Source organism: Neltuma alba, unplaced genomic scaffold (genome assembly GCF_004799145.2).
Source record: "Neltuma alba isolate B1F8T4 unplaced genomic scaffold, ASM479914v2 tig00003960_pilon, whole genome shotgun sequence".
Lineage (NCBI taxonomy): Eukaryota > Viridiplantae > Streptophyta > Magnoliopsida > Fabales > Fabaceae > Neltuma > Neltuma alba.
In genome coordinates, this window is record NW_021633493.1 from 35,282 (window position 1) to 47,458 (window position 12,177).

General features: G+C 37.0%; 2 protein-coding genes across 5 annotated transcripts; both read left to right on the top strand.

Annotated features, from left to right (window-relative positions):
* The first annotated feature begins 609 nt into the window (after window positions 1–609).
* LOC114743139 (transcription factor AS1-like) lies at window positions 610–5,558 on the top strand. Of its 4 annotated transcripts, none has more exons than XM_028931332.1 (2): window positions 610–782; window positions 4,141–5,558. In XM_028931332.1, exon 2 carries the CDS (start codon window positions 4,197–4,199, stop codon window positions 5,268–5,270), a length of 1,074 nt encoding a protein of 357 aa, XP_028787165.1. In that variant the 5' UTR covers window positions 610–782; window positions 4,141–4,196; the 3' UTR covers window positions 5,271–5,558. The 4 variants fall into 4 exon arrangements, with proteins under 4 accessions (XP_028787165.1, XP_028787168.1, XP_028787167.1 ...); XM_028931335.1 differs by lacking the exon at window positions 610–782 and adding an exon at window positions 909–1,199; XM_028931334.1 differs by lacking the exon at window positions 610–782 and adding an exon at window positions 1,106–1,210.
* Window positions 5,559–8,876: 3,318 nt separating this feature from the next.
* LOC114743142 (E3 ubiquitin-protein ligase PRT6-like) lies at window positions 8,877–12,172 on the top strand (the record flags this gene model as incomplete). Its single annotated transcript, XM_028931339.1, is given in 8 exon segments — window positions 8,877–9,226; window positions 9,430–10,270; window positions 10,273–10,535; window positions 10,729–10,897; window positions 10,900–11,033; window positions 11,035–11,289; window positions 11,291–11,946; window positions 12,076–12,172. Coding segments are annotated over 8 exon segments (2,475 nt in total), but the record flags the coding sequence as incomplete, so codon positions are not given.
* Between the last annotated feature and the right edge of the window lie 5 nt (window positions 12,173–12,177).

The following is a 12,177-nucleotide window of genomic DNA, read 5'->3' on the forward strand; positions in this document are numbered from 1 at the left end:
TGCGCATCCAACACCCAAAATTTTTTTCTGATTTATTCAACATTCTAAAATATTTTGTAATTCATCTAACACAGTAAAATAATTTTTTAAGTACATATAATATTTTAAAGTATTTCTTAATTCATGTAATATCATAAAATATTTTTTTAGATGCATATAATATCTAAAAATATTTTTTTGTGTATCTAAATAATAAAAATATTTCAAGATATTAAATGTATTTAAAAAAAATACTTCAAAACATTACAAAATATATTGGGTGATAAATACATAGCAGCAGATAGTTAGTGTGCCGATGCACCTTGATCTGCTGAAATTAATATCCGAGTTGTAGTAATTATGATTATGATTTGTCATTATCTGGCCTCCCAGCGCAACACCAACCGGCCTAGTTCCACTGCGCTGTCTTATCTGAACCGGAAAACACGTGACGTCAGCGATTTTTATTGTTACCAAAAGCCGCGCGACGAAGGAGAGTGTCGCTTTTTTAGCGCTGAAACCGACGTACGTCTCTGCCACATTAATGCTCTCTCTCTCTCACACGTTCTGCAAATCTCTGCCACTCTAATCGCTGAAGCACTTCGCAATTTGCACCACAACGCCTTTCGTTTTCACGGCTCGATTTTCCTCTATTTTACGGGGCCTTACCTTGCACAGAATTATTGCACAGTAATTCGGACAGTAACTGTTCCTGGGGAAAGAAGGGGAAGGAGGGGAGGAGGAAGGAGGTGGAAACAAGTGCAATGGAAGTGAAGCTTACGCTAGCAAATTCCCCTCACGACGTAAGCATACTCCGTTCATCTTCTTCGCTTCTTCTCATTTATTTATTATTATTAATTTTATTTATTTGTCTTGCATTCCAATTCCCATTCCTATTCCTATTCCAATTCGCGTGCCCTTCTTTTTCGCTCACTGTCAGATCTCTTTTTCTCTTTCGTCTAGTCTGGTCTAATCCCACCCATCCCCTAGTTTCTCTCTCCATGGTCCATGCTTTTTTTCTCCCCAGCGCTCTCCCTGTCTCTTCTTCATAGCTGGGAATATTTCTCTCTCTAGGACTCATTTGAGGGGGTTTATCATTTTTTTTTTTTTGAGATACATTGCATTTTTCCTCCTCTGTTTTTAAGAGGCCAGCTGCTCTCTGTTTCATCTAGCAGGAGATGCGTCGGAGACGAACCCAGTTGTTGCTAAGTTGTTAGAGAGTGAGTGTAAGGTTTTCGGACTAACTTTTTCTCTTCTGTTTTTGAGCATCTAAGGTTTGTTTCGACTTTTGGTTGCTGTAAAGAATGAAGATTCTTTGCCATTTAGGACCAGTATATGGGTGGTGCTTAAAATACAAAAGAAATATCTCTTTTTCTCTTATCTTTTTTTTTTTTTTAATTTCATCCTTTCCGGAGGGTGGGTAGCAACCGGCAACATTTGTCTGCTTCTCCATTCCTTCAATCTAAAATCTTAGATTGTAGCCGAGATTTGTTTCCGGGATTTTTTCTTCGTATTGTTTTTAGTTAAACTTGAAAAGTTGGGGTCGTTTAAATTTGCTAGTGAAGTCAATGCTGTCGTTCTCTTGTCGGTGTATACCTGGCTAGTGCGTGCTGAAATATCTTTCTTAAGCCCTCTTAGATTGCTTTGGTTGTTTATAGTAGCATTGATTTTGGTTTGAGTCTTTAAAAATTTCCTCGGATTCCCTGAGTTCGAAGCCCCTCACGATTTGAAGCCTTTCTTTTTTGCATCTCCGTGCCATTGATGCGGGATTACTTTGCTTATTTTGAATGTAATGTTTTCCGAGTCTGAATCTCTTTGTTGTTTGATTTGAGCTGGTAGTGCTGATTCTTACTTGCGCCTGTTCGTTATCTGTCGATGAAATTTTATTACTAATCATCAAAGACGCTATATCGTACATGCTCATCACTCTTCGACTATCTTTGGGTTTTCATACTATTATTATTTGTACAATTTATTGTAGTTATCTTGAATATCTGGAGACCGTCCTTGACTCCTTGCTTTCCTGTTGAACTTCAGAGCTTTTATCGATATACTTGATTGTCCCGTATTGTTTATGTTATGGAAAGTTTGTATTTTTGCGGGTGGAGAAAAATTAAATTCAAATTCATCACCTATATTTATGGTGAAGTTGGAAGACTTCATTTTTTGGCAAAATTGTATGTAGACGTGCATAGCACGTTTACTCTTCGAATTATGATGTGTGATGCGCGACTTTTACATTTGTGCATGTTAATATCTTCTTTTGTTATGATGTTTGTCCGTGTCAAAGCAATCTTCTGCAGTGTAGTTTAGGGGGTTAACATATTTATGGTGAAAAGGAATCTTCCCTACACGTGCGCCCATAAGTTTTATAATGTGCTATTGCGGATTATTGATATGGCTTGATTTAGCACTTGATTTCCTGGTTAAAAAAAATCACTTAATTTGAATTTGAATTATCAATGCAGGAACGACAAAAGATTAAAAGAATATTCACCGTTTGATTTTGAAGAACATGTTGCCAAATTTTATTTCACTCCAAAAAATTGCAACAAGTTATGCTCTAATCCTATAAGAATTATATTTTAACGACTTTGTCTTGGTTATTGTATGATTGCATGGCAATTTTTTTTTCTGTTCTATGCATTTTTTGAGTTTTTGCTCAGGCATTTGTATCGTTTTTTTTTTTTTTTTTTTCAAAACACGGTAAAACTAATAAATATTTAGTATGAAATTTTTTTTGCTCCCCTTAATGCGTAATATTTATAATGAATAATCAATTCATTAGGTAACAATAGGTTGGGGAAACTGATTAGCTTTTCATTTCTTCGTACTTCCTATTTTCTAGTGGGAGACCAAAGATGTCTATTATTTTCCAAAATTACTCGATTATTAATGGTTACGCTTTTTGTCTACTTTGAAAGTATTGGGAGGGTAATGTTAGTATAATTTCTTTTCCAACAATTTAGAACCTTCCCTTTTTTTTTAATAGAATTTGACTGTAGATTTTCGAATAAGAAAGACCCAGTATGCAAGGGCAAGTGAGTCTAAAAATCATGTATTTGAGTTCCTTACAAGGTGTACATCTCACTCTTGAAAGGGATATCAATTTGTTATTGGGGTAAGAAATGCATATGATCTTAAACAAGTTTTTACAAATTTGCTCAAGGCAGATTGGCATATCATTTGCTGGATTTCCAATAATGACTGGTAGTTGGGCTGACGGAATGGAATTGCTTTGGGACATTGATTTCTTGTTTGTGTGTTCTTTCTTTTTTAATTGCGTGCATTTTCTCTTATTGTTTATTTTGCATACATGATTTGTATTTATTTGGTGCTTTATTGAACTATCATTGTGTAGGCTTTGTAGCCTGTTCGAAATTGAATCTTCTGATATATTTGGCCTTATAAATACTTGTATGTGAACACTTGATTTGTATTGCTGCGGTGCAATCCCAGTAGATTATTTAATGGGACAGGCAAGGATGTTATGTCTGTCTTCTTTCTTTTGGTTAGATTTTATCCTTGTAGCTTTAGATTCAGTATGTTGATTTTTTTGCCGGTTTGACTGTCATTTTCAATTGCATGATTAGGTTTTCGTTTGAATTAGGGGAAAATCTAGTACAATTATTGGTGCAGTTCTTGTTCCAAGCTTCTGCATCTAGACAATGTATTTTTGGAAATATAATCCTCATTAGATTTTGAATTTTTAGTCCTGTCAAACTATAGCTTCTGCAGAAATGGTATCTTTCCTTGTGCTATTTTGGGATATACTTACTTTGGTCCTTATTCTAAAAATTCATACATATCAGTAAAAACAGTTAAAAGCATTAAGTTTGTTATAAAATTCAAGTGATTCCCAATATTACTTTCATAAATTACGCTAAATTCTAACATTATATTAATTTTTATTCTGTCACTAACCTCATTAAATGTGGGCATATATAGAAAAACATATTTAGTATTCATTGAAACTATCAAACAGTCTTACAAGAAGGACCAAAAATTCTTACTAGAAGGGCTCCTACAATAGGGACAAAGGGGAGCATCATGTAGCAAAAAATTTGGTTGTGATTTGCTTAGTTGTTATGCTCGCGATACTTTTATTTTTTGCTGTATTTCTAGCATAGTTATGTCTTAAATTTATCATACATTTTGCAGATACATGATGAAGAGTTCAAGTTTAAAGAAATGGGCAGTGGGATTTGCACTTGGAAATGAAGGAGAGGCAACGTTGGAGAGCTGAGGAGGACGCATTATTACGTGCTTATGTCAAACAGTATGGTCCTAGGGAATGGAATCTTGTGTCCCAGCGCATGAACACGCCCCTTAACAGGGATGCCAAATCCTGCTTAGAAAGGTGGAAGAACTATCTCAAGCCTGGCATCAAGAAGGGATCTCTCACTGAAGAAGAACAACGACTTGTCATCCGACTCCAAGCAAAGCACGGCAACAAATGGAAGAAAATTGCTGCAGAAGTCCCAGGTCGCACTGCTAAGAGGTTAGGTAAGTGGTGGGAAGTATTTAAAGAGAAGCAGCAGAGGGAAAAGAAAGAAATCAATAAAACAGTTGACCCAATTGACGACACTAAATACGATCATATACTTGAGACTTTTGCTGAGAAGCTGGTGAAAGAACGCCCTTCTCCATCCTACCTTATGGCTGCTTCAAATGGAGCTTTTATTCACACTGATGCATCAGCTCCTGCGTCAGCTATGCTTCCTCCATGGCTTTCAAACCCAAATAACTCTACAACTATTAGGCCACCTTCCCCTTCTGTGACGCTAAGTCTCTCTTCCTCAGCTGTAGCTGCACCACCTCCTTTTCAATGGCTACAACCTGAGAGAGCGCCAGAGAATGCTTCTCTTGTTATGGGGAATGTAACACCTCACGGAACTAATCCGGCTTTTGGTGATAACCTGCTACTACCTGAGCTAATTGAGTGCTGTAAAGAGTTGGAAGAGGGGCATAGGGCATTGTCATCCCATCGGAAAGAAGCAGCATGGAGGTTAAGGCGGGTGGAGTTGCAGTTGGAGTCAGAGAAGGCATGTCGGAGGCGGGAGAAGATGGAAGAGATTGAGGTGAAGATTAAAGCTCTCCGGGAAGAAGAGAAGGCTGCTTTGGATAGAATTGAGGCTGAGTACCGGGAGCAGCTAGCTGGACTGAGAAGAGATGCAGAAACCAAGGAGCAGAAGTTGGCTGAGCAATGGGCTGCAAAGCACTCAAAGCTTAATAAGTTTCTGGAGCAGATGGGGTGCAGAACCAGGCTTGCTGAGCAAAATGGAAGATGAAGACTCCATCCTCTTGGAACATGAAATTTAAACTGTGTTTGCTTCTATGTTGTTTCGATTTTGTGTCTATTCTCGCAGAAATTGTACTACCGTTTGTCCTACTTATTTTACACGACTATGAGGTTATTGGTTAATACGACTATGAGGGTATTGGTTGATGTAGGAGGCATGGTTTTGCATCCGTCGTCGCGAATACAAACTTGGTCGTGACAACAAATTTGTATGAATAACTTGTCCTCCGGAAGAGTGTGATGGCATGTTGACTTATCAGTTTCTGCTTTGGTGACTGATGTCCAGACTTGATAGAAAAATGTTTTGTTGGAGCTAAGAAGATGGTTCCTAGAGATTTGGATAATTGGGAGAAGCGAGGACGCTTTCTGACGCGTTGAAACCTCAAATAACTTGCATGTTGGAGTATAATGCTAATAGAGTATCATGCTCGCTTGTCGATTGGTTCAAGTGGATTGATATATTTGTTTGCGTTAAGCCTAGAACCATCCACTGCCATGCTTGTAAGTATTGAACAAAACATGGCTGGGAGAATTTCATGTGAGGACCCTGATGACAATTATATTTCACCCAGACTGTGCGATCGTGAGATTGAACGAGCGTTAAAAGTGGCTTTACCAGCGTTGATCGGTGAGGCGGCTGACCGGATGGACTCTAGTTTCAAAGGATGAGCTCCATCGAATAAGAGAGCGAAGATCACATTCTCTATTTAAATGAGAGAGTGGTTGAGGAAAAATCAAATTATAATTAAAAGTAATTTTATGTTTGTATTAATGCCTTTGGGCGTATCCCAAACACTTCCTGAGCCTCGACGCGATTATGATAGCCCGTCCGTCGTTGAAGGGCAGGTTCGTGGCGTTCTCTGTTCATTTTGTGTGCTCCAAAACCAATCTGCCCTGTGCGAACGAGTCTGTTATTTACGGGTCTTGAGTTTCTTTCTGGGACAAGACAAAACCCATTACCTCCTGAAGACATTTAGCACAGCATAGAAGCCTCCGGTTTCTTTTTATTGCTGGGGATTATGTATTACCTTGTGACAGAAAAAGCATTACTCTGGATGTACAGAAGATTAGTTATAATGTGTCTCCAATGCAGGGGCTTTGCAAGCCAGAAAATTACTTTCGAGATCTCTTGAGAATTTTGTTAATCGAAAAGAAGAAAGTAATACAGAGAGTCAAGATATTAAGGGCTGGGGGGAATATGTTGGGAAACTTGAACAGGGAAGGGAGGAAGGAGAAAGGAGACGAGAAAGGTAAGGTATCATCGTGGGGTGGTGGGATTTAATTGTTTATACAAGCAAATAATGCAAGTAGCAGCAGAAGGCCGGGGAGGAAATTCTCTTCTGTTCTTCTGTTTTCAAAACTTGATAGAATTATAAGCAATTGAGGATTAGTTTTTCCTATTTCTTGTTACTCCCTTAAACTTCTAAAATAAGTAATATTACTAATGGGATGGGATGTTACATTGTTACATCTTTTATTAAGCTTTTTTTTTAATAGAAACTACGGTTCAGAGCTTCAAAAGAAGCATAAACAGTACATCACATTAAAATAACTTCCCTAATCAATCTCCTTTTCTCAATAAAGAGATGAAGGTTGATCCAGAATATCCATAATGTAGAAGCTTTCAGCTAAATAATTAGCAAAAATTTAAGTTTTATATGACTGACATTAACATGTCAATCTCTAGGGGTTTTTAATTGTGTCCCGTCTCAACATCCTGTCCCTTTCTTGTCTCAGTCATTTTGGGACCAGATAGCCTCACCCTGAAAGTTTTCTCATCTCAAGTCCCATCCTAATATATTATCTTTTTTTAATTATTATAAATTTATTTTATTTGTCATTGTAATAGTATTTTGATAATGATATTTATCAATTGTTATTTTTTTTCATTTGTTCATGAGTTATTTTGTATGCTTACGTGATATTATTTGTTGTGAGCATTTTAAGTTTGTTTATTTTTTGTTTCTCAATATTACAAAAAAAACCATTTTTCTTTACCATTATTTCCTTATTTTTATCTATTTTCTTTGTATAGTTTTTGCTATAAATTCTTATACTTCATGTATAGTTAGTTTTTAAATTAAAAAAGTTAAAAAAAAAGAATAAGATGGGGATGGGACATGGGACAGAAAAACTGTCTCATCCTGATTATCAGGACAAGATTGAGATGGGTTTGTCCTGATTCCATCCTGTTCCATCAACTCGCTATTAATGTCCATATAAAAATAACCTAACATTAGCAACACACCAATTCTTATCTTTGGTAATTTATTTTAAAGAGTAAAAGAAATAACCTCTTTTTTTGTACTGAAGGAAAAATTGTGAATTATCTTTTGAATAATAAAAGACTAATTGAAGTATTAAAAAATACATTTGTCATGGACAAAAACCAAAAGAACATTCAATTAAAATATATAATTGTCATATATAAGTAGAGATATATTTTCTCTCTTTTTTCGCCATCAAGAGATATATCTTCTTTGGCCAAAACAAAAAGGTAGTAATATGTTTTTTATCCCAACTCAAATAATTTCTAGAAGTATTCTTATACATTAAATTAATTTTTTTTGGTCCAGTTAGAATTTAAAACTGAAATAACTCGGTATTTTAAAGTTTTAGTAATTTATTTCAAATAAATAAAAAATTGATTTTTTTTACCAGGATAAAAAATTGATTGTCATAAATAAAGATAATAACTGTACATATTAACTTTTTTTTTTTGTGGCCCTATCAACCTGGGCAACCAAACCATGTTTTTCTTTGGATTATAAAATGAGCCGCCACATTTCTCTCCTAACTCCTTTTTATTTTTGTACCCAAAAACTCTTTTTACTCCTCTTTTCTCTTCCCATATTTCTAATGAATAGCTTGACCATGTGAAATAAGAATAAAAATTAAGAAATTGAATAGAGAAGAGAAAAAAATTAGAAAAGAATAGAAAAGGAGAGGAGAAAGTTGAAAGAGAATAAATCTGTAACATCAATTGTATAATGCTATCCTAATAATGTTTTACTACCTCCGGTCCTAATTATAAGAGCCAGTTGACTAATTTGAAGAGATTAAGAAAGTAAATTGAGCTAGTTATTTGTCCTAAATAGGTGTTGTCTTTCCTAAAATATCCTTACTAATCAAGTGTATTGACTAAAACTATAATTATTAGAAGGACTATCTTGAAAAAAATTGAGTAAATATGATAGACAAAATGGATTGGGGTCTTTTATTTAAGACCAAAATAAAAATCAAATAGGGTCTTATATTAAGGACCGGAGGTAATATAACCTAAACCAAAAATAAATAAAATAATAATAAAAGATCTGAAATGAGGAGTAGGAGAGTGGGATAACTGCTTATTAAGTCACTAACTATAAAAATAAATAAATAATTAAAATAAACTAAATAATGAAAATAAAAATAAAAATAGCAGAAAATTCAAAATTCAAAATATTTAAATATTTGCAGCACTTTAATTTTTTAAATGATAAAAGATCAGTATTATAACTTTCTCCCATAAAACACAGACTCTTTTTTTTTTTGGCCGGACACAAAACACAGGCCTATGGTGTAGCGTATATGCTCTACTTATGTGCAAAATAGATTATTCCAGGAGCAGAGGGGGCTGAAAGCCTAGAAGAGCGACGAAGAAGCACTCCGTGAAGCAATTGATTTGTGGATGCATGAAAGTCAAAGAAGTTTTCAGATAATTGCGATACGAAAATCTAATTAGGGTTCAGAATCACTGGCGGTGTTAGTGATTTCTTGTCGGAATTGAATCTTTTATCGCCTACTGAGGAAGCAAACCTGGGGAGTGAAAGCTCTGGGTTTGGTCGCTGTTTGTGTTGCGTGGATTGGCTGTTGCGGTTCTGCCGCCCCATCATGGTGGATAACATGGAAATCGACTCACCTTCGGAGTCCCAGCCTCTCAAGCCTCGAGATCGAATCATTCGGGTAACACCCATTTGTGCTCGTCTCCTTGATGGTCTCTAGCAGTAGACTTATTTGTTTTCTTTTAAACCCTTCGTAGTTTGAATTATCGTTCGTGAATGTAGCCCATAATTTTATGATTGGTTTTATATATTATTATTTGAAGTAATTTGTTAATATCGATTCTTTATGGTTTGCATATCAATGTCTTTTATTGCCACCTACAGAGGCTTCTTCAATTTGGAGTTCCCGAGGATCAACTGGATCAGCCTCTCCTCGTTGATTTTATGAAGGATAAAAAGTCATTGATACCTGAACTAGTATCTGTTATATTACCTCCGGACGAGGAAGTGGCTGAAGCGCTGCAAGATTCTAAGTTTGGCTCTAAAAAGTCCTCATTGGGTGTAACCATGAAGAAAAGGTTCCATGAAAGCATGGACTGGTTACAGTGGTTGATGTTTGAGGGTGACCCCGCTGCAGCTCTGAGGAACCTTTCCAAGCTGTCCGTTGGGCAACGTGGTGTTTGCGGGGCTGTTTGGGGACATAATGACATAGCATACAGGTGCAGAACATGTGAACACGATCCAACATGCGCAATCTGTGTACCTTGTTTTGAGAATGGGAATCACGAAGGCCATGATTACTTTGTGATATACACAGGCGGCGGTTGTTGTGATTGTGGAGATGTGACAGCATGGAAGCGTGAGGGATTCTGCTCAAAGCATAAGGGTGCGGAGCAGATACAACCACTTCCAGAGGAGTTTGCGAACTCTGTGGAACCTGTGCTTAATTCTCTTTTCAGCTGTTGGAAAGACAAGCTAACATTTGCAGAAACTGTCTGTCAGGAAAACTCTAGATCAAGCAACGCTGTTGTTGAAAGAAAGAAGGCAGCTAATGAGCTAACATTTGCAATGGTTGATACGCTTTTAGAATTTTGCAAGCATAGTGAGAGTTTGCTTGGTTTTGTTGCTAGGATGTTATTCTCTTCAGCAGGCTTACTTGCCATTCTGTTGAGAGCTGAGAGGTTTTTAACTGATGTTGTTGTAAGAAAACTTCACGAGTTACTCCTGAATTGCTGGGGGAACCTGTTTTCAAGTATGAGTTTGCTAAAGTTTTCCTCACTTACTATCCGACTGTTATAAGTGAGGCTATAAAAGAGTGCAGCGACTTCCCTCTGAAGAGGTATCCATTACTATCTACGTTCTCTGTGCAGATACTTACAGTGCCCACACTTACGCCTCGTCTAGTGAAGGAAATGAACCTACTTACAATGCTTCTGGGATGTTTGGAAGACATTTTCTTGTCTTGTGCTGGAGAAGATGGCCGATTACAGGTGATGAGCTAGTGGTTGTTATTAATGGCCGAGTCTGTTATTTTTAAATTGAATTGCCCGGTGCATGTTGTGATCTCAAAGTTGGTGAATCTTATGACTAAGATTTGTTGCTGTGGTACAATCATGTTTCCAAGTCCTTTTTTTTTTTCCCAGTGAAATTATGTTTACTTAAAGAGACAGATTTTCATTGCAGGTTGCAAGGTGGGGAAATTTGTATGAGACAACTATACGGGTTGTTGAAGATATTCGATTTGTTATGAGCCATGTGGTGGTTCCCAAATATGTCACCTATGATCAACAAGATATCTCGAGAACTTGGATGAGACTCCTGTCCTTTGTACAAGGGATGAACCCTCAAAAAAGAGAACTGGTCAACATATAGAAGAAGAAAATGAGAATGTCCATTTACCTTTTGTTTTAGGCCACTCTATTGCTATTCATTCTCTTTTGGTGGATGGGGCTTTTTCAGATGCTAGTAAGGGAGAGTTGGACAATGAATTATTGGAGCTCAAATAAACAGGAATCTGATGATGGAGATAATTTACGACACTCAAAAGTGGGGCGGCTTTCCCAGGATAGCTCTGCATGTGGTATGACTGGTCGGAATAATGCCTTTGCTTGTTCTTCTAAGGCTTCTGAGATAAAATCTAATGCCTCTTCTCATCTGCAACTTCCCCGTTCTGTCACATGGTTGATATGTGAGTGTTTAGGGGCCACTGAGAATTGGTTGAAATTGAAAATAAGACTTGGTTACACATATGTCGTCTCCAAACAGTGGTAGCATCTATGACAGCAATCTTTCAGCATTAAAGAGAACAATATCCAATATTAGAAAGGGTAAGATTTTTCGTAGGCTTGCAAGCTCAGGTGAAGATCATGGTAAGCAATGCGCTGATTACTTAGCGTCTGACCTGGAAAACAGTGAACATGCAATGAAGGATAGTAAACTGAAAATGAATGGTGAGTCCGAGTCAGATAATATTGATATTTCATCTGGTTTCCATGATAGCGCAATGGAAACAGATGTTCCTGCAGAGTTGGGTGGCCTTCGTTTTTTGTCTTTGTCTGATTGGCCACAAATTTTCTACGATGTTAGTTCACAAGATATTTCTGTGCACATTCCGTTACATCGGCTACTTTCCATGCTGCTACAAAGGTCACTGAGAAGATATTTTGGTGAATCTACAATTCCAGATGTGTCTGATGCTTGTTCTACTCATTCATCTTCAACAATCTACACTGACTTCTTTGGACATGCTTTACGGAGCTGTCATCCCTACGGGTTTTCTTCCTATATAATGGAACATCCCTTGCGCATTAGGGTTTTCTGTGCTGAAGTTCATGCTGGAATGTGGAGGAAGAATGGAGATGCTGCTCTTTTATCTTGTGAATGGTATCGGTCTGTTCGCTGGTTAGTATACTGTTCTATATGGCTATTAATTTTATCCAAGGATTTTTAGTCGTTACAGTGTTATGTTAATCCTCTTTATTCCCTCGGCTAGTTTGTCCTGGTCTTTACTACGGTTCATTACCTCTGCAGGTCTGAACAAGGGCTGGAGCTTGATCTATTTCTTCTTCAGTGTTGTGCTGCACTCTCTCCGCCAGATCTGTATGTCAGCAGAATTTTGGAGCGCTTTGGACT

Coding starts and splice junctions, on each gene's coding strand:
- LOC114743139 (XM_028931332.1), top strand. CDS start 4,197: ATGAAGGAGAGGCAACGTTGGAGAGCTGAGGAGGACGCATTATTACGT.